Below are 22,370 nucleotides of genomic sequence, written 5' to 3'. Positions count from 1 at the left end.
TGACAAACATTCTTCCAAATATCTTTCTTTGTGTTCATCGGAACAAATACATTTATACATGTATGAAATGACACGAGTGAGAGTAATTGATTACAGAATTTTCATATTTGGATGAACTATCCCTATAACCACACGCTTACAACAGACATCAAAGCATCAACCTATTCACCTACCAGCAGTCTTTATATTTTAGGAAAACTAAGCTGTACCTTTGTCTTGTGCTGGTTTGTGCTGTTGTCTCCATGTTAAGAGCAGAGGAACCTCATGCTGGATGAAGTGCAGCAGCTCAATTGAGTTGGACATCCACAGCACCAGCGGCTGCAGTCCTGAGATCAGATCCTTCATGTTCAACTCTGCTGAAACATCACCGGTGCCACTGCAACATCAACAACACATGTGCCCAAATGAATGAAATATTACAGAAATGATTTCTCTGAGACATCAGTGAGATTTAATGGAGGGACAAATGCGTCTCAGGTTTTCTCTTAATTCTAAAAACCAGGACGCGTCTTGGGCTAACTCTCCTTTAAACACACCTTTCAAACAAAAGACAGTCTGGTTTAGTTCAACACTGCTGTGACACATTTATTACTGCTCACTTCAGCAGATAATGAAGGTGTTCAAGTGTTTTGATCTCGTGTGGTGACTGAGCGACACAATGAAGGCTGAACCAGACGTCCACGGCACCGTGGGTGATAATGAGCTAGTTACTGTTGTTCAGCTTCTCTGCTCTTATTTCAGGGGCGTGTGAAAAACAAATGCGTGCGGGAAGAAATAAAACTCTCTCACGTGTCTGCCTGCAGAGCTGCGAGTTCTTTTGTTCTTTCCTGTGGAGTAAAAAGAAGAAAATCCATTTTAGGAGAACATGCCAATGCCACTACCTTTCATCTGTGAACGGAAAGATTTGTGTCTGCTGTCTGAACCATCGGAGAGATCTTTACAGGGAACGTTCACCCAAATATAATCATTCTGTCATTTATTCACTATATATATGACTCCTTCTTCTGTAGAACAAAAAAGAAGATATTTTGAGAAATGGTTTTGTATCCATACAATGGCAGTCAATGTTGTTTGGTTACCAACATTCTTCAAAATATCTTCTTTTGTGTCGGCAGAAGAAAGAAAGTCATACAGGATTGGAATAACATATTGCCAAATAAAAAAAGGAATACCACGGTACGGAGTTATTACCATATTTATGTCATGGTGCATACACAGTTAAAACATTGGACACATTTGATTTAAAGTGATAGTTCACCCAAAACAAAAATTCTGTCTTCATTTACTCACCATCGAGTTGTTCCGAACCTGTATTCATTTCCTTGTTCTGATGAACACAGAGAAAGATATTCGGAAGAATGTCAGTAACCAAACATTTCTTGGCCACCATTGACTACCATAGTAGGAAAGACGACAATGGTGCCCTAGAACTGTTTGCTGTCCTACATTTTTCAAAATATCTTCTTTTGTGTACAACAGAAAAAAGTTATTTATCCAGATTTTGAGGAACTAAAATGCGAGTAAATGATGACTGAATTTTCATTTTTGGGTGAACTATCCCTTTAAACTATGTTCCTTATGAGCTTTAAAATCTAAAGTTTTATGCCAAATGCTAGAGATCAGATTAGTACTATTGAACAGTTATTTGTTAGTGGCATTTGTTGTCTTTAGACATCCACTCACCCACATGGTGATCTGGATCTGACTGGCAATACGGAGCAGTAATTTCCGGAGGTGAATCAACTCAAAGTCAGTGGCGGAGTGCTGAATGCAAAGGCACATCAGAAACGCTGAGGTCAGTTTAGGTTCTTCTCCTTCAGGGTCCACCGTGCTGAGAATCTTCTCCAGTACCTCTTCTTCTTGCTGCAGCTGATATGACAGCGACACCACCCTACCTTCCAAATCCCTCCAGCGGGCGGCTGCTTTCCGAGGCCTCGTCCTCCTCACAGAGGTCCCGCACAGTTTACAGGGAGACACCGTGGCGGGGGGACAAAGCGTGGCCATCCAGGATGGAGTCTGAAAGACGCCCGAGGCTGTGGGGTCCTTGAACATAAAGAGATAGTGCTGACCGAGGCCCACCAGGTCTCCTGGACACAACTCGACCTCGCTTTCGAGTGGGACACCGTTGTGTGTAACGAAAGCCCCGTGGAGGGGTTTGAGCATGGTTAAGGTCTTGGTTTGGTCAGTGATGTTCACGCGCTGTATGCGGCAGTGCTGGGGCTGGATATCAGGGGCGAAAAGTAAGATGTCCACCTTCAGGGTGTCCTCATCACTACAAGCGGTGGATTCAGAGGAGGAGCCAAAGACGCAAATGTTCCCGCTCATCAGATAGATCAGAAAGTCCTGCAATGGGATCAACACAAAATAAGGTTTAAATCTTCCCCATCACTGTTCAATATGTCTTTTAAAAAGCTGATTAACCAAAAGAGAGTTTTTTTAAAGGTGTTTTTCTGTGTCTTTGGTGTGTTATAAGTTGCCCATGTATGTATTAGACACGTAAAATTCCAAAAATGAAAGTGTGTGAACAAAAGATGCATTCTATCTAAAAGTTAATGCTCACCCAGACCTGCCTGAAACACCTCGTGTAACCACACCCCCACAAATCTACATCAGTTCGTGGTATGACTTGACTAAGATCGCTAATCCATAAATCCATACACAAGTAAGGTGGTGTACCTGTCAACCTGATGTTCCAAATAGGGTAAGAGGCGTTACATTTCTGTCACAGTAATTGACCAATCACTACGCACTGGTTAACTGGCCAATCATAGCACATCTCGCTTTTCAGAGCCATGAGCTTTGTAAAAAAATCTGCGTGTTTCAGAGAGGCGGAGCAAAGAGGATATACAAACATGCACAGTATGTGGTATATACGGTGTTCTTGAACCTTAAATCGTGTAAACACATTACATTACATCTTAAACAAACCATAATATTTTTATTAGCCGTGTCATATCACCCCTTTAAAAATCTTTAACTTTCGCCCAAACAATTATTTGTAAAAGAGAGGAGGTGTGAGGGTGCTTACATCCCAGTGTTAAAACAGACGGCGGCGTTAATCGACAGATCCAATTCTTTCAATCTAAAGAAGTCACTGGCATAGAGTTTCTCTAAATCCCTTAACCTGACATAATCTCCTGAGCACCTGTTTGAGCTTTAGATTTTCAAGAAGAACGTAACAGAATAAAACTGTGAATGATGGACGTTATCATTCATACACAAATCTGTGGAGCTTTCTGCCAGGTTCAGAACATCTACCATCCTTTATATATTAGTTTATTAAAGCTGCAATTTGTAACTTTTTAGGCCAAAGAGAAACAAAAAACTCCTTTTCTTACAGCGATGGACAATGATACTGTAAATAAAATATGAGCTGTTGGATACAGGTTTGACTTCATCCCATGTAAAGTCTATAAGTAACAAGCAATTTTATGTTTCAAAGAAAGATAGTGATATGGTAGCAAAAGTTACAGATTGCAGCTTTAATACTTTGGCTAAATTTCTAATGCAATAGGTTTATAATTTGAGATAAAAAAGGTAAGAATAGAGAACAGAATTCTGTATTTTCTGACTCTTTCAACATTTTAACGAGTCATTTAATAAACTATTGTAAAACAATTCATTTTTAGATAAAAGTACAGATGCACAAAACACTCAATAAAGAAGAAAGTGTTGTGTGGCAACAATAGTGATTATGACCTTCAGTAAAGTAAAATGTCCTCATGTCCCTGGCATTTAAACTTCTGATTATACAGCAACATCCACAAAAGATAATTCTCATATAATTACATCTAAAGCTACAAACGAGTTTCTTCTGTTCTCAAGTGATGCAAGAACCACATGAAGATGTGCATGAAACTGTTAAAGGCAGGGTGTGTGGTCCTGTACAGAATTTTTTTGTCATGTTGGTTGGAAATCTCTTCACATCCTGATAGCAATCAAGAAGTATGTATTTTTATAATCATATATCGTCTGTGAAAGGCGTAGGACCGACAACGTTCACCCAATCAAAACGTTCTGGCCGAGGGCTGTGACTGGTCAATTGTACATTTTCAGACAATGTTTTATGCATATCACTGCGCAACCTGTTCATACAGACATCATTAATCATCAGCGCGCTCGCGTCCACTGTGTCAATGAGGGTCTGAAAGACGATACCATGGTTGCTCTCTTTTTTTTGAACAGGTATGTACATCCTTTGAGAATAATTTAATGGATTTAGTTTGTCATTCGTAATGTGGATTTACGAAATACAGTCATGTGTTTGGAGGAGGCGTGACTTTGGACGGCGAATCGCATAGAGGGTGTGATTATAATTTCAGTGCTAGCAGGCTAAAGTTAGCACCTTTCCAAATCAACCTCCCTCTAACCACTTAAAGCTGCAGTTGGTAATTATTTGGTTGCATATTAACTTACTGCGCAAGTACAAAAATGAACATTGCACAAAACTTTCTAACCTGATACCCTACTACACTGGATTCTACAAACAGTTGAAAATAATTCTGTCAAATTCAGGACATCTCCTGAAGTTCCAGACCTCTGCATATGTGCCAACGCCCGCTCTCGTTTTGCAACAACATTCACATTTTTCTATAAGCAACTGCCGTTATATATTATAAGCAAATTTACATTATCTATTTTTTATTTATATGTTAAGCTGTCATGGGAAAAGTCAGTTTGACGTCATTTGACCTTTGTAAAGTAAAATCCAATTTTATGTTTTAAACAAAGATGACGATAGAGAGGCAAAGGTTACCCAGTGCAGCTTAAAAAAGGGTTGAATATTTTCTCAGGATCATGAAGTCAAAAGTGATGAAATCATTATAAATGTGCATTTCAGGTTCTACTGTGAACTACGAATTGGTTTTTATCAACATAAAAATGCATTTGAAATGACCGATTTCCATCACAAACTAATAGATGAACTATTTTCACTTTCCAGACATGTCCCACATATATTTTCAATGTATTTCCTGTTTAACTACTAATGTTATAGGCTTTAATGGTGTGTAAACACAACACACACGCACGCACGCACACACACTCACATACACACATGTATGTTTTATTATCTCTGTGGGGACAGTCCATAGGCGTAATGAGTTGTATACTGTACAAACTGTATATTTTATCCCCTAACCCAACCCCTAAAACTAAAGATAGCATTTTTAGATTTTCAAATATTATCATTCTGTACAATTAATAAGCTTTTGTGCCCGTGGGGACCTCAATTTTGGACCCAAAAGTGAATCGGGTCCCCATTAGTTGGTGTGCATTCAGGTTTAGGTCCCCACTAACATATAAAAACCAAGTCCACACACATACACTTAACACTGCATACTCAGCAAAACCAGTGATGAGGAATATCAGGGTAGCGGAAAATACTTGGCGTTTCCATCAGTCGGTCTGCTGGGAGCTCATGTGAGACAGCTATATGGTTAATCTCTGACTGCTGGGCTCAGCTCCAGGATGTCTAGAGACACATATGGTTCACCTGCGTCCCACATGACTGTCTGTCTGTCCAAATCCTGTCACTCTGACCGGAGCTAATCCTGCAGGAGGCTTCGCTACACACACACACTCTCTACAATGTGTGGCCGGTCAGGATACCCTCACCGGATTACAACGTGTTTAAGGGAAGACTTTAGTGCAACTGTCAACAACATAGTGTCAATTAGCCAGTGACTTTAGTTACTCAGTCTAAAACTGCTGTCAGAGAAGTTTGATCACCTTGTGCTGCAACAGTTGACTCACAAAGCCAATCAAAACTTTCACTGGGTTTTGTAGTCTATATTTCTGTTTAAAGAGTACATAACATGAGATCATGAAAATGACTCATGCAGTGCGTAATGTTGCCGTGTTTGAAAGTAAGCAGTCTGCCAAGTTGTAAATCCGAAGGTGAATGAACAACAAAGTTGTTGGCTTGGAAAAAAAGGATTCCATTCTGAATCACGCAAATGAGTCGTCCCTAGTACGATTCGCAAACCGCCGCAGATTTACGTCACTTCATATAGTCCCCGCCTACGTTTTGCTAGGACTGCCTGTGAACTTCACTCTTCTCCCCCAAACACTGTAGCTCATGAGCCTCACTTGCGGTAGACCAATCAAGGCGGACTAGACCATCTTACCAATCACATCAGACTAGGCTAGCGGAAAGGAAGGGATTGGATGGATGATTCGTGGAACAAATCATTTCAGAGTCAGTCAAGAAGAAAGGTAAGAAAAACTGTGTATTATAATAAAATAGTTTTTACGCCTTCTACGTACATAAACTTGTTGTTGGACACTCCATAAACCAAAGTAGGACCTTAAAAATCCCTAGTTATGTACTCTTAATAAATGTAAATCTAGAATCCCGAATCCAAAAGCACAACATAAGAGAACATTGCGGGAAGCCAGTATCTTACCCGTCTGTGGTTGAATCCCTGCAGCAAAAGGAAGTATGGGAAATCAAAGGGCAGGTGGATGGAGTACTGTGTGGTGTTGTCATCGCTACTTTCCGTCTCTTCTTTTTCTGCATGGAGGCTGTGAGCATCTTTATCAGCCTCTGCCTCTGGATCCTCCTGCAGAGGTGCAGTACGGGTGACACCAGTGTTCTTTCCTACGGCGGAGACGTCCATATCACTCAAGCTCCTCCAGATACCTAAAGCATCCGCAGCGTCATCGGTTCCATTGACAAACAGCGAGGTGACCCGTGATCGGTTGTTCTGCTGCTTTCGGACTTGTGCATTGAGGCCTGCAGAAAAGGGTCAGAAAATATAAGTGGATATGATAGCTGACAAAAGGGATTTTTTTCCATTCAACAATAATAATCACATGATAGGGACGAGAAATGCTCTTTTATAGGAAGTGGCTTGGTCGTTGCTAGGGTCTCCTGAATGGTTGTCAGGCAGCTGATCTATAGGTTTTGAACAGACAGATTTTTTGGAACTGATGATGTCAAACGTATATATAAAACATATAAAAATATAGCTGCACATCTGTAAAAAGAGCCACGTGTCCATTTTGGTAACCATTTTTTACTTGAGTTGAACACGTCGCTGGATAGGATTCACATGTACGTGCATGTGTGCTTTAGTACACTTCTTTTAAACTTGAATTTAACGTGTATTCCAATTTGCCTTTTTGTTTTATTTTCAATAACATACTTTATATACTTCTCTGAAAAACATGTGACTGTAACACTTGAAAGTACACTTTTATTTACCAAAGATTCTGGCCAATTAAGTCCCAGGTTGGTGCTTTTAATGTAAAGGACCGAGTTGTCAAGTGCTGTGAAATGCTCTCAGAGGTCAGGCTTTAACACCCATCAACAATCGGGGCGTTATCGGCAGTGGAAATGGGCGTTTCAACCACATTGTTCTGCCAGATCACACAACGATGAAGCTGAGCTTCCCCAGTCACCGATTCACAAGGGAACTGCCCGGCCCGGCCCCACGCCAAAGCCAACAGCCTCCGAGCGCAGGAAACACACTCAGAAAGAAAAACAAGCGGCTGTTTCAGTGTTTAAGGACTAAAGGACGGTGAGAATACCCAGTGTGAGAGCAGACAGGTCCATCCCAATGACAAGCTCTTGTTGGGATAGCTTTGAAGTGCCTCAGATAGTTTATAAATTGTCAACTCCACTGCAAAAAATGACTTTCTTACTAAGCATTTATGTCTTGTTTTTGGTAAAAATATATAAAACTCCTTCAATCAATATACAATTATTTGACAAGAAAAGTGACCTAGTCTTGTTTAATTAAAAATATGATAAGAATTAAGTTAGTTTATGGTAAAACAAGCAAAAAAAATCTGCCAATGAGGTGAGCAAAAAAACTATGACCTTTTTGTCAAGTACGTGATTCAAGTTGATTTCTCTCACCCCTTTGACAGACTTTTCTTGCTTGTTTTTACTATAAACTTACTTAAATTGTATATTTTTCTCCTTAAAAAGAGACTTAATATCTTAGGTCGCTTTTCTTGTCAAGAAAGTGCATCTTGATTTAAGAATGCTTAGATATTTGTACTACAAATCAAGACAAAAACACTTTACACAGAATCATTAGTTGCAGTGTGAAACATAAATCACGGGACAGGTTATGAAAACATCTCAAGCTTGCGTTCGGACGATACCTGCAGTGATGTTGTCTGTGTCTTTGGCACTTTGCGCCTCCACACTTGAGCGTTCCTGGATCTCGAAACGCCTGGAGAATCCTTCCTTGGGTTTCCATAGCGACTGCAACATGAGCGGCTTCTCGTGGTCACCGACAACCCGAAAGCACTCAGTCTTCCACTCATTGTCCAATCCAGGTCGACCAATCACGTCGCAGAGCACATACAAACTGGGGTCTTCCTTTTCCAAGCAGTACCTGTGATACGAAAGAATATGTTTTATTCATATTACTCTGTATTTGTATGTTTCTATAACTCTGTGTTTTATCATGTAGTCATAGTGCACAATATCTAATCGAAACCCTTGAAATGGAAATAGTAAATCCCAAGGGCATGTCTTTCACCTCTCCAGAGCTTCTTTGACCAGCTCCTTGGCGCTGGAGTGACTGGTGGCCAGCACACTCTTATAGTTGGTCCCTTGACAAATGTCACTGCCAAATATCTTCAGGATCCCTGGAAGAGACTTCTGAATGGATAACTCCGCAGGGTCATCCGCTGCCTGCACGTCCCCTGCTAGCGTTCTGCCGTACTGACCTTGCCGACCGTCTCGCAGAATGGGACTTCGGTTAAACACGGTGGTCAGTTTGTTGTTGTGTCGCCGTATCTTACTCTTTGCCGGCTGCCTGACTCCGGTGCTCTCCGCAGATCGAGCAGTGCTATCAGATGTGTTGGAGCTAAGAGATGAGAAAGAGACATATGAAAGGTTATGACCTAGAAGATCTGACACAGTTGTGTGCTTATATATAACTAAGACATTGTGCATGAACAGTATGTCAAAAATGGCACAGGCAATATGAACAACAGAAAAAATTAGCAGCAGCAATCGCGCCACCCGTTCGTGCCAATTGCGAGTTCGCGTCTATTCCCGTCGTTGCATTGACTTTGTATGTAATTTACTCACGCAAAATGGTTAATTAGCGTTTGGTGTGAACCACCTATAAAAATAAGGAACTTGCGCACGTAAAAGACGCAAATGTGAATCCGGCCTTAGTCTGATCATTGCATACTTTAGCACAATGAAGATGGATAAACGTCATTGAGTAAAATAATATAATTTAAAAAACACATAACACCAATAACAAATTATGCCAGAGCTTTAAGAGTATTATCCAAATGGTGTCAATAGAAAATTAAGTGAATGTATAGGCTAAAGTCAGTTTACATATGGTCTGAGATAGTCAGATGTAAAGATTCTTACTTAGCACAACTTGGACATAAATATAAATATAATAAAAACAAAACCAACAAAAGATACATTACTATTATATCATGATTTCTGACATAAAAAACTGTATACGTTTTAACAGCTGGGCGTTATGGATGTGACATTTTGTGTTATGGATGTGACATATAAACGCACAGAGTGTGTTTTACTGTATAGGCCTAAGAAACTGTTTATGTTAGTCTAAACCCTTGTTGATAGAGTCTAAGCATCAGAAAAATATCAGTCTATTCAGAAGTTTTCGATTATAAAAAAGGGCAAATAAACATGCGTTATGCATATGCGCAAAAAAGGACACAGTTTTTGATAGACTGCCTTCTTTGTAGATTGTCTGTTAATTAAATCAGAAGCAATAACACCCAACAAATAAAGAAGGGACGGCTCCCTAGAACAAAACATAGCATTTTTATCTTGTGTCTATTCATTAGGAATATGGACTGTTATGGATGTGACAATCCTGAAAATGTCACTTACCCAACTATGTGAAACCACTCACTAAAAAAATAACGCTTTAAAAACTTTCAAAGAGACCTCACATAAGTGTTTGAACCTGTGAATCTGTGCTATCAGTACATAACAAACCTCGGGTAAAACTTTGGTTTTGGTCTGCAAGGTTGACATTTGCATGAAATGAGCTATTTGTCCACTTTGACGAAACATTTTACATTTTTAGACATTTGGCAGACGCTTTTATCCAAAGCAACTTACATTGTTTTATCCTATACATTTTACATAGGTATTTGCAATCCCCTGGGATCGAACCAACAACCTTGTGATGTTAACGCAATGCTCTTTCCACTAAGCTACAGGAAACCTTTTTTAACTGTTTAAAAAAAAATGACTACTAGGTATTACACGTGCGAATAAATAAAACATGGCTATTTTGTCCCAACCTAATGTCAACTCTGTTACATCATTAGGAGCAGTTTCAAATCGTCTTATCTTTTGTTAATTTTGTATATTTTAAATTGTGTTTTTAATTCATTTAGGTGTATTTATCAAATGAAAGTGTTAGTGTGAAAACTGACAGTGTTGACATAGTGAGTGACAGCACTAGGCTGAACGTCAAAACTAGAACGTATCAAAAATGTTTTTTCAAATCTAAATCCTTTTTGCCAGTCTTTACAATAAATACCCCACGTGAACATGTCTGACAACTGTATTAAAAGTAAAGTCATATGACGTATATGAATAACTTACTGTAGAGATCCATTGCTGCTCTTTCTGGTCAGCATCGCGAGGCGTCTCTTGGGTGAGCGGATCAATAACCCAACAGGAAAGCCCACAATTTGTTTAGAGATGTGATTGCTGCGCTCCTCTGAGATCATTTCAACATGTGTATGTAAATTATACAGAAACACAAACAGAAACAAAAGCTTTTCTTTCTTCAGTATGTTGCTGTCTGTGCGCTCCACATGCAGCCAAAATAAGTCCCGCCAGCGTATCACATGCTACAGGTGTCTCAAGTCCTGTCTCTCAGAATAAATCAACTCCATTGTGACATCAAAACCCATCACGATAGTAAATAAATAAATGTTATTGCAGGTAAATACATTATTTAATGTCCTGGTCGGTATAAAAGTTTCCAATATAGTCCGTCACGTCCTGACAAATAAAAACGACAACGCTATATAAAGCGACAATAAAATAAATACGTTTTTGGGTTAACGTCCGCTGTCTCTAGTCGTCGTTCCCGTTGCGCGTGTCATGTGTGCGTGTTTCAGTCCCGTTTGAAAAGTTCAGCGCTGTTACAACACTGACGTCACGAGGGCGTCTACCACACGAACGCTGACCGGAAGCAAATCCCACTAAGGTGAATGTAGAGTACGTGCATTTTAATTAAGTTACCTCAGATTAACTAAAGCAGAGCCTATGCATGATTCATAAGCAAGACATTACGCGTCATCGTTCACGGAAAAATGTATAAATGTTTTTCTGTCAGCATCACTGTATACATACAGATGCTTTATGAGTGAGAATAGCTGGAGATCTGTTGTGAAGTGTAAGGAAAAGGGTGGGAAAGGATTTCCCTTGAACTGGCTGTGAAAGCACTCAACAATATACAATATGCTAGACATCTCCATGCTTTGTGTTCAAATTCATACACAGGGATCAGAAAGTTCATTCACATTTATGCATTTGTTAGACGCTTTTATCCAAAGCGACTTAAATTGGATTATACTATACACTTGTTATTTAAAGTATATGTTTAGTACTCCATCTAGCGGTAGTGTGTGTTATAAACCTAGTCCAAAACCTTCACCCCTATCTCACCCTCATGTCATCCCAGGTCTCCTTCCTTCAGTTGAGCACTATGTAGTTGATCTTTTAAATGTGTCTAAAAATGTAAAATTTCCAAAAGAGCACAAACAGACACTTTATTAAAAACCCAAATTACTTAAGTGGGGTTGATAAAACATCTTCATAAGCAAAACTATTATTTGCGGAAAAACTACCTAGAGATGAAAAATTCACCTCAATAACTTCATGTCATTGGTTCCTGCATGTCACGTGACCACTTATTAAAAGCAATTTTAACTCGCATAGAGAATTCAATAAATAAATAAACATTTCACTTAAGTCTAATTATTTTTGGACGTATTTAGAATGCCTATTTAAACTTAAAAAAGAAAACCAAAATTAAATACATTTAATTTTTTTTATATAACAGTGTTATATTAACAGCATTAAGAAAAAAAGCACAATCAATTTGAGATTCAGTTGTTCATGCTGCTTTTAATCTACCTCTTTTTTTTTCAATTTAGCCCAGTTATGCAAGCACTGTCGAGCTTGTAGAGACGCAGCGGTAGTGCCAGAGGAGAGCTGGCTCCCCCTGCTGGTCCTGGGTTCTCCAGAGGTTTTTTGGGTTCCTCGCCACGGTTTGCACACTGGCTGGACTTGTATTGCTCGCCGGGGTGCAGCTTACATCAGCTTTAGAATTATGTACTTGTTAATATTATTTTAAATGTTACATTTTGCATGAACTATTATTACCCCATATTGGAAATAATAGTCTGCATAATATATTACCCGTGTTTCCCTTCTGTTCTGTATCTCTCTCTCTCTCTCTGTGTCTCGGTCTCGGTGTGTGTGTGTCCATGTGCATGTGTTAGTGTCAGTGCCTACTGTATGTTTTCATGTACAGCTGCTATGTAACAACGACAATGGTAAAACATGCTATAAAAATACAAGTTGAGAACATTCCCTTCAAAATAATCATGACAAAATAAATTCCACACAAAGATTTATTTTTTTCATTTTATTGGAGACAAATACAGATTTTAAAACTGGAACAAAATGAAAATGTATTTCTCTAAACTAAAATTGTATAAAGATTTGGGATTTAGCATACAGAGGGGAAATAAGCAGTTAAGAGACCTTTCAGGCTTCCAGTCAAAATACTCAACAAAACCAACCGTCAATAGTTTTTACTTGAGAGCGGACTGTACATAGCAAACATGCCACAATGTTGTTTATTCATTCTGAATGCACACTAACAGAAACAAGGGTGGACCTGCATCTATGGGTTTATAGCAGTAAGACCAAAGCATAGAAAACCAAACAAACATGATTAAAATAACATGAGAGGTCGTCTCGAAACGTTGAAAAGGGACACAGAACCATTTTACATCTGTACATCTTTATAATTTTAGCGTAATAGACCACTACGTCTGTGGTTCACCTTGTTTAAAGAAGCGGAGATGTGTTGCGGGATGAAAGTCTTCAGGTCTTTCTCTTCCAGCTGTCCAACTTCCCCTGATGTACACAAATGGTCAGAGAGAACTGGATTAGTGTGTGAAACTAAATTCATGGCACATCCAAAAAAATATTTCAAATACATGGAAAACAATACGGTTTTCTTTTTTAAACAATTCCAGGACCGTTTTAAATGACTAGTGAAAAGACAAATGTGAAATCACATTTGTTTCAATAAATGACGCAGTTTGACCAATAAACAGTCTTATGTTGTGATTCATTATCTTAAATGCACATTCATTTTTACCTATAACATATTTTATTGCACAAGTACAAACAAAGGAAAGCAAACAAACAGAACTGGAGTATTTCTTTGAAGAATTCAAATCCCCTTTTATCTGTGACCTGACTGAGACTCTGAATAACTGATCTTTTTCTGAAAGCATGCACTGCTATCTTGAGGATAAGACAAATAGGAAATTTAATCAAAAAGAGATAATAAAGTTGACCTGAAATAAACACCTGCATTAGTTAATTAGACTAGGGCCGGACGACATATTAAATATTCACTTCATACTGACACTACAAGATTTTGCGTGTAATATAAAAATTGCGTGTCATTTGACTTCAACCCACGTAAAATGACCTGTAAGCAACAAAGATAGCGATAATGAGGAAAGTTAACTGGATAGGTCACCACAAAAAAAATTCTCCATTTATTAACCCTCATGTCATTTTCAACCTGTATGACTTTTTACAGAACAAAACAACAATGGCCCCCATTGATTTCCATTGTTTGGACAAAACCACTGACACACATCAAAATATCTTCTTTCATGTGCTGCAGAAAAACGGCAGGTTTTGAAAGACATGAGCGTGAGTAAATGTTGACAGAATTAGAATTTTTGGGTGAACTGTCCCGTTGAACCTCAGTAGGAAAAACAGCAGAAGGAATAGTGCAAGATCAATTTGGGTGAATCAGACCAAATGGTTGATTTCAACTGATCAATTCAGAACGAATAGTTTGACCCACTACCAGGGTATGAAAACGTTTTAGTAAAAAAACGGTATATCCCGTTAGCTTCTTTTTATATAAAGATATATTTGCAATGGCCATTAACCAATATAGACCAAAAAAAGATATCCGAAAGCAGAACATGTCCGGAAAAGTTGGAATTGCCGTCGTTATATCGGCCAGCTCTAATTCGGACCTATAACTCCTTACTAAACAGGCAAAAAAGCAACACAAACAAGGAGAAAGGACCATTTTGAGGTTTGGCAAGTAACTGTCTCAATCAGGCGCGTCTGTAAATCTGACACATTACATCCACCCGTTAAGGTGCAGAGTAAACCATTGGCCCTTGAAACCAACAGAAAGCAAAACCAAAGACATTTAAAACTGGGAAAAGAGAGATAGGGTAAAGACAGGCAACAGCATTCAAATGGATGTGGGTAGTGAAAGGAGTACCTTGGGTGAGTACCTGTATAGATTGACAGAATCCTTGATTTTTAAATGGGCTTTTCATGAGGGTCGCTCGCGACACCAACGCTGTGTGAGGTGCGGAAGTCAGCTGCAATAATTCATTAACCCTACACTTCCATCAGCCCAATGCTATCGGGTCTCAACTTTAAGAACAGACGTATTAAAAGTGCAACATATCCATGTAACTCCAACAAAATCAGTACTCATTGCAGTTCAGTGACCTCTTAGGAACACCTTACAGAGATCACAAGGCAAAATGATGTGCGCTTATGCATGTACACACATGAGCGCACACAATCATTTTAAGTGCAACAGAGAAAGTTTCATCTACCAATTTATTCTCAGTGCGAGCACAAAGCAAACAGATTTAGCTAGGAAAGGCAGAGTTAGGAAAAATTGGATTTGATTGAAAAAAATTAATCAATAAACACGTAAATTTGGAAGAGAACTTGTCTAAAGAGACAGATGTATGACCGATACAAAACGAGGTACCTCCAGGCATGTTTTTCAGGACTACACTGGCCTTTCCCTCTGGGTTTGTTTCATTCTACTTTCTTCCGTTTCATCGGCCTAGTCTCCATCTTCAGTGCATACTTACGATGCACTATTAAAAAACAGGAAGAAAAATCACAGACAGAACTGAAAGAAAAAGGGGGGAAGGGGAGAGGGGGAGAGACCCGGGGCGGGGGGACGGTGCACTTACCTGGGGCTGATCTGAGGTCCTATCAGATCAGTTTTAATTGGACTGTGTGTCACCTTCACAATGAAGTTCTTCAGCAGTGCCGTTCACCTCCGCTTTGGGAGGCTCAACCTCCATGGGCTCGAGCTTGGAGAGCTCGCTGGACTTCTCAGCCGAGCCCTTTCCGTTGCTCTTTTTCTCATCTGAGGAGTCCTTGTGCCCTGCGGGAAGAATTGCAGCACATTTTAGGAAAAGTAGATGTGAAACTGACTTCAATGCTGTGGTTAAGTATGTAAAACACAGCAGATAATTAGGCCAAGTTAAAGAGGGCGTCACACCTTTGTCCTTAGAAGTTTTGTCCTTGTCTTTGTCTCCTTTGTCTCTCTCTCGTTCTCGGTCTCTGCTGCTGCTTCGGTGTCTGTGACTCCTGCGCTCAGAGCTGCGAGATCTCCTCTTCTCTCTGCTCCGAGAGCGACGCTTCCTGTCCGAGAGATCCCGACTGCGCTTCCTCTCACGGTCACGGCTCCTGTTTAACAAGCAATTCAACAGTTATCCACAAGAAATACTTCACAATTCCAAAACTCAACATTTTGCCTACATTTGACCCAACCCAACAAGTTGGCTGAACAAGACCTAATGTGATACAGGAAGATGACATGTAAAAAATGGCCATTGATGTTTTGCTTAAAAACATCATAGATTGCAAATAAACATGTTGCAAATGAAAGCTTGGTTATTACGGAAGCTGTGAAAGGTACCTGCTGCGCTTCCTTTCACGGTCTTTACTCCGGGACGACCTCCTCCTCTCTCGTGAACGGCTCCTGCGGCGGTCTGACGCTCTGCTAGAGTGTCTACTGTTGGAGTGACTCCGCCTCCCGCGTCTATCTCGTTCTCGTTCCCTGTCGCGATCTCTTTCCCGCTCGCGTTCCCTCTCTTTCTCGCGCTCTCTCTCCTTCTCCTTTTCACGCTCTTTCTCTTTCTCCTCTTCCTCCTCTTTGCGTTTTTTTTCGCGTTCTTCTCTTTCGCGCTCTCGGTCCTCCTTCTCCTTCTTTCCTCTGTCCTCCTTCTCGGGGTCTTCGGAGCGCCGGTGTAGTTTTTCCTTTACCATACAACAAATATTCAATTCATACTCTACAATACACATTTCCTAACAGGTAAGACTGGATTTTATTTTAACAGTATCAGTGCCTGTTAACTTTTTTACTATAGTGAAATAAAAGTTGACAGTACATTTACCTTAAGTTCCTCTACAGTGGATTTAATTTTGGCATAACCCATGTGCTGCTTGCCCATTAGATGATCGTCCACTCTGGATTGAGCATCACCAACTATGAGGAAAGCACCACACACTTCACACACCTCCATCTGCTTCTCCTGAGCCGCAAAGCTCTCAATAGTCTGACAAAAGAACAAAAACATCAGTGCAAAATAAACTCTTTTCACTTTACATTTAGCAAACAAAGTGTTCTAAGATGGTAGTACTATCGGAGTTATTATAGTTTATATTTAAGTTTTATTACACTTTATTCACGTTTAATTTTTTTTTAAACATTACATTTTATTTTTGTAAATTTTTGTTTAATAACTTTGTTATAACTTTTGTCATTTTATCATTTATGTTGCTATACATGATTTATTCATTTTAGTTTTGTGATATTATTATTTAAGTGATTTTAACATTTCAATTTTTTGTTAGTTTATTTTTATCCAATCATTTTAAGACCATGATTTATTTTATTCAAATAAATAATTTTAGTAAACCAAAATAACCTTGGTTTAAAATATAAATAGAATAATAACAGAATTTTCCATACAAACTGTACTGAAAAGAAACTTTTGGAATGTGACAATTTAATCAAATGTATTTTGCAACAGCCCCTATTTATTTAAAATAAATTGTATTTATACAGTGCTTTCACAAATTTTCATTTTTGCAAAGCAGCTTTACATACATTTAGGCAGTAGTTTTTGCCTAATTGGGAGAATTTATATAAACTGTATCCAATAAAAACATTAATACAAACATTTTGTTTGGTCAAACACTTAAATGCATGCAAGCTAATACAGATAAAAGATTAAGTCCCTTATGATCATCATTCAATCCTGAAATTCAATTTAAATCTGGTTAATCTAACCAAGATTAGACTGCAAGATTTTTTTTTCCAACAAAATTCAAGTACCCTCTTAAGGGCCAACCTTCATTTTTGTAAATTCCCAGTTTATTCTCAAAAAATTCCTGTTAATTTCCATGGAAAGCATCATGTTCTGAAAATTCCTAGAATTTTGTTGTAGTTAAGTGATATTATGAAGGTTATTACACAAAACAGACATAGAATACATGGTATAATAATGTACGGTATTTTGGCATTTTTTTCTAAATACATTCTTGGATTAAGTTTCATAAATTAGTTATCTGACAATTCAATTCATATTCATACTAGTAGACACTGTATCTATTATTTGTACATGGGATGTTAAATAGTAAAAATAATTTTCTATAGGTTCTAATTATGTAGAAAGAATACTTAAATGTACTCTAAGCAGCTCATAAACACATCTACACAGGTACTGCTTCTATTTAGTAGTTGTTACACCCACGGGGTTAGATTCAATGAGCTCTTACACAAGTTTTAAGAAAAAACTATATATTTATTTAGACAAACAAGGTTGAGATGTTGTGTGTTCAACAGAATTAGACTTACTGAAGGTGTGGAACTGAGCTCCTCCCTCTCATCCTTCAGCTGCTCCACCAGCTTCATCATACCCTGCGCCTCCTCAACACGGCCCTCTGAGCCCAGCTCCTCAATCTGATCACACATATACACACATTTGATATAACACTGCCTCCTGAACACACTCACACTAATCTCCACAACAGCTTCTAGAGCTCACCTGAACAACAAGTTCTTCAATCTTCTCTGTGAGAACCTGAGCCTTCTCCTCGTTCTTCCCCACTGGACCTGGCAACTGGAAATTTAGAAACAAGCGAGACTTGAAACACTTAAAGACATGATCTATGATTCCATTTTAAAGAATGTCTGGCCTGCTACATTTCACTCAACAGTGGAAAATCTAAATATCCTGCAAACTATATTTCAAGAACTCCATATAATAGCTTTGTATGGAAAGTGGGCTGTGAAAATATGAAAACCCCTCTAATCCAACTAAAGCAAAACTCTATATTAGTAGAGCTTATTTTAAACGTATATTAAAATCATATCTTATGCAATAAAACGTTTTAAAAAAGACACAGAGGAATAGTAAAATATGATGGCAACATAATAAAAACTGTGACGGGATAATAAAGGATGTAGCAGTACATACCCCAGCGTTCTGCTGGGCTTGTGACAGCGCCAAACGTGCGTGACCCCTGCGAATTCTGCGCTCCACCTCAGCCAGGAGACTCTGCAAGTATCTCAGGAAGTCTCTCTCATATCCTTCCTTCATAAAGCGGGAACTCTTCTCATATCTTAACATTCAATGTAAGATCATGGGTTAGGCAACAGAAGTTTCAAATACTTTGAACAAAACATTTTTGGTAATACCCCTCGTTTACAATGGTGACTCATTAAGGTAATTATTATTTACATCAACAGTGCAACAAATAGTGGCACAATGTAAAGACATTTATTATATGAAAAGTTTTAAAATTGTTTTATTAATGTGTGTTTAGTAGTTTTTATTGATAAATTATGGAGTACCTGAGTAAAAGAAATCACTCCTAAAACTGCTTTAAAAATTACAAATTAAATTTACTCAAATAACTTACAATTTCCTCAAGTTTTCATCATGGATTTTTTCGCAAGGACCTGGAAAACAAAACACTGCATTAGACAAATGTTAGGATTAAAACGAAGAGGAACATAACATTGGTGAAGCCATTCTTACCCAAGTCAGATCGGGTATTGGTAAACAGCTCTGCAGGGCAAAAGCCACACAGGTAGTACCTGCACACCTGGAGAGATTTTTATACATAATTAGCAAGATTAAAAAAATATTTGTATGGTAAAACCATTTATTTTACATTACAAACTGTGTAATCTTAGACTATATACTGAGCATTGCATATGGAGTTAAAGGGCTACTTGATTTTCCCTCGAGTCCCAGTGAGTAAAAATCGACTTTTCTTATTTTTTCATGAAATATTGCAGCTTTTATAGTTCATAGCTCATCAATGTGGGTCATTTTCTTTTAAAAAATTCATGTACCCTCATAAACTTCAGTTAAAAACTGAAAGTACACTTTCGCACAGAAATGACTTTCCATCTCAAATGATGTAAACTTGACGACTTGGGCGGAGAATCTGATAACTCCTCCCCTTCAACTGTCAATTCCATTTAAAAAAACAAAGCTGTTTTTGCACATCCAATCAATTCGCAGTTAAAACGCAAGCCACGCCTACTAATTTTGGTGTTTTAAATGTGTATTTCTTTTCACTGGGAAACGTGTCAGAATATGGAAGTAAAAGCGATCGCAACTTCCGGTTCACGGGGACGATATTTTTTATTTATACCAGGAAATCACTATAATTCTGGATATTTTCACGTTTTTTACGTATTGAATAAATTAAGAAATTAAAAACAAATTACTTTACAAAAACGTATGTGGTAAACCTAGACCAAGTTAAAACATAACCTACACCTACCTATTGCTATGTTAGTAACCTGGCGCTCCCACAATATCCATAAAACTTAAAATTTTACGTGTTTTCTATTATTTTTTTACATAAAATTTTAATTAAAGAAATCTCATTTTAGGTGTCAGCTGACACTTTGCCGCATGTTGTTGCTACGGTGTTGTGGATGGTTGCCAGGAAACTCTTATGTGATGTTTCTAGCGCATTGCTATCCAGTAATGTTAGCCGTTTTGCTTCGGCTGTTTACTCGTTAGTCTAAATCAATAGACTACAAAAAAGTCTTTTTGCCTCTTATATGCAGCTCTGTTTGACCATAAATACACAGTTATGAAGTTAACTTGGTGTTCATAGCGTCCGTGTAGTCCACCGAGTAAGTTAGACTATACAGATTCAAAAAGTATTACATAGGGCTAGGCATTATAATATCTCCCCATGATCAAATAAAATCAATACTGATAACAGGGTTTATCTGTATGAGGGCGGGACGCTGAAGTTACGTTATGCGTGTGTCGCGTGTACTCATTCCACAATGAGACTAGTGTGATAACTGGTTAAAAACAGCCTAGTAAACAAATACAAGTTCATTTCACCCCGAATACAAACGAATACTTTCAAACACCCCTTTAAGGCCTTAAGGGAAATCACAAGCTTTAATAAACCTGCGTGTTAGTGTAATTCGTAAATGGCTGCTAGAGTTTAGCCGTTAGCTCACTCACAGTCTCGTCATCCCAGCGCACATTACAACGCTTTTCATCCGGAGCCAAGTTCCGGTCCCGGCCCATTAACTCATCGAGTAACTGGGCTGCAGAAAGCATCGTGCTTCGAGTTTAATTCAAATCCCTTATACTGGAGTCGTTTTATTCATCTATAGAACAACGTGTGCCGCGTTCCCTCCTCTGATCTCTACTACAAAATGGCAGTAGGAGGACGCAACGGATCTTACCCACAAGTCACCTCGTGCAACGCCACACTTCCCGCGCCCACTAGTGGAGTGGGTGACAAGTATGTTTGCACATCTTTTAATTTAATCAAACACAAATGACACATAAGTTAAGAAAAAATAATACTTATTTATGGGATGTTATGTTATCAAAATAAATCTTTTGCATTGGGTGAGATTTTCTTCAACTGAAATGACATGAAATCCATTGCAATCATTTAAGATGTAAATGTGATTCATATAAATAAAGTATCTACTTATTTATCAATTATCTTAAAGTGTTTTATAAATCATTTGTATTATATGATAGTGCCATAAATGTGTTAAATATAAGGATAGCTCCCCATCTCATGATTTCACATGACTCGTGCACTCACTTTATCTTGCTACACATCTGCTACGTTATATATACTTTAGCTTGTTTGAATTTATTCAAGGCACTTAGCAAACATCTCATTTTTTTCAAAAGCATGGCAAATGAAGGGTGATGCCTAAACAGTTGAGGCATAATAAAACATACAACACTATCAAATACTTTTGACACACCAAGATTTACCTGCAATAACGTTGCTTATAGTTACAGTAATATTGTTTTGTGAAGAAAATATTAAGTTTAGGATTCTGCATTCTATTTATTCATCTATCACCCACAAGTATGCGAAATGTAAAACGATGTATGATTTGTGTAGGCCTATATAAATTCCTGAATAGATGCAGTAATTATACAGCTACGTGGAAATTATAAATTTTTTTCTACTAAATGTACTATTTCTGTTAATGTTGTGTTTATGTTGTGTTCAGACCAAACGCGAATGGCGCGTCAAGCGCGAGTGATTTACATGTTAAGTCAATGCAAAGACGCGATAGACCTACTTGCGGCGCGAATCGCGCGAATGAGGCGGCGCGAATGGCGCGAATTGCGCGAATCGCGCGAATTGCGCGAATGACGCGAATCGCGCGAATTGAGCGTTTAGCGCGATTCGCAAGAGTTGAAAAATCTGAACTTTGGCGAAAATTCGCGCCGCGTTAACCAATCAGGAGCTTGCTCTGTCAGTCAGGTGACTATGATGTTGCGAGGGGAGGCAGAAATCCCAAACAACAATGGAGGACAAAATCATCGTTGCTGTATGTGGATATCTGGAGCTGTATACATCTTACTTTTATCGAAACAGAAATAAAAAAGATCTTGCTTGGAAGAAAGTGAGTGAGGAGGTCGGACAATCTGGCAAGTTGTCAAAAACGATCTTTACACAATTTAAGCAATATATATATATGGGACTGGAGCCGCCTGGCAGAAGCCCCTCCCATGACGCGAATTCGCGTCTGCAATGAAGAGAATTTGACGCGCGAATGAAGCGAGTAAACTAAAATGTTCAAGCGTCCAACTACGCGCGAATAGCGCGATTTATTCGCGTCATTCGCGTTTGGTCTGAACACAACATTAGACCAAACGCGAATGGCGCGTCTAGCGCGAGTGATTTACATGTTAAGTCAATGCAAAGACGCGATAGACCTACTTGCGGCGCGAATCGCGTGAGATGAAAAATCTGAACTTTGGCG

The 22,370-nt window shown here is 38.7% G+C and overlaps 2 protein-coding genes across 4 annotated transcripts in view; both read right to left on the bottom strand.

Annotated features, from left to right (window-relative positions):
• radil2a (Ras association and DIL domains 2a) overlaps positions 1-11,090 on the bottom strand; it is a 29,803-nt gene extending 18,713 nt beyond the window's left edge. Inside the window, exons 1-7 of the mRNA XM_056753022.1 lie at positions 10,577-11,090; positions 8,499-8,828; positions 8,116-8,351; positions 6,408-6,736; positions 1,684-2,343; positions 790-827; positions 210-376 (exon numbers count right to left, since the gene is read on the bottom strand). Coding sequence (XP_056609000.1) covers positions 210-376; positions 790-827; positions 1,684-2,343; positions 6,408-6,736; positions 8,116-8,351; positions 8,499-8,828; positions 10,577-10,704 — 1,888 coding nt within the window. The 5' untranslated portion in view covers positions 10,705-11,090. The remainder of the gene's footprint in view (positions 1-209; positions 377-789; positions 828-1,683; positions 2,344-6,407; positions 6,737-8,115; positions 8,352-8,498; positions 8,829-10,576) is intronic.
• A 1,530-nt stretch (positions 11,091-12,620) lies between these two features.
• luc7l3 (LUC7-like 3 pre-mRNA splicing factor) lies at positions 12,621-20,794 on the bottom strand. 3 transcript variants are annotated; one of them, XM_056753515.1, is made up of 11 exons: positions 20,587-20,794; positions 19,123-19,189; positions 19,004-19,043; positions 18,559-18,703; positions 18,127-18,201; positions 17,937-18,041; positions 16,471-16,632; positions 15,993-16,333; positions 15,573-15,760; positions 15,259-15,455; positions 12,621-15,159 (listed from the first exon to the last, which is right to left on the bottom strand). In XM_056753515.1, exons 1-10 carry the CDS (start codon positions 20,683-20,685, stop codon positions 15,292-15,294), a joined length of 1,386 nt encoding a protein of 461 aa, XP_056609493.1. In that variant the 5' UTR covers positions 20,686-20,794; the 3' UTR covers positions 12,621-15,159; positions 15,259-15,291. The 3 variants fall into 3 exon arrangements, with proteins under 3 accessions (XP_056609493.1, XP_056609492.1, XP_056609491.1); XM_056753514.1 differs by having other exon boundaries at positions 12,621-13,132; XM_056753513.1 differs by having other exon boundaries at positions 12,621-15,455.
• Positions 20,795-22,370: the final 1,576 nt, after the last annotated feature.

This window comes from Triplophysa dalaica, chromosome 7, assembly GCF_015846415.1.
Source record: "Triplophysa dalaica isolate WHDGS20190420 chromosome 7, ASM1584641v1, whole genome shotgun sequence".
Taxonomy (NCBI): domain Eukaryota; kingdom Metazoa; phylum Chordata; class Actinopteri; order Cypriniformes; family Nemacheilidae; genus Triplophysa; species Triplophysa dalaica.
This window is presented reverse-complemented; position numbering and strand designations above follow the sequence as displayed.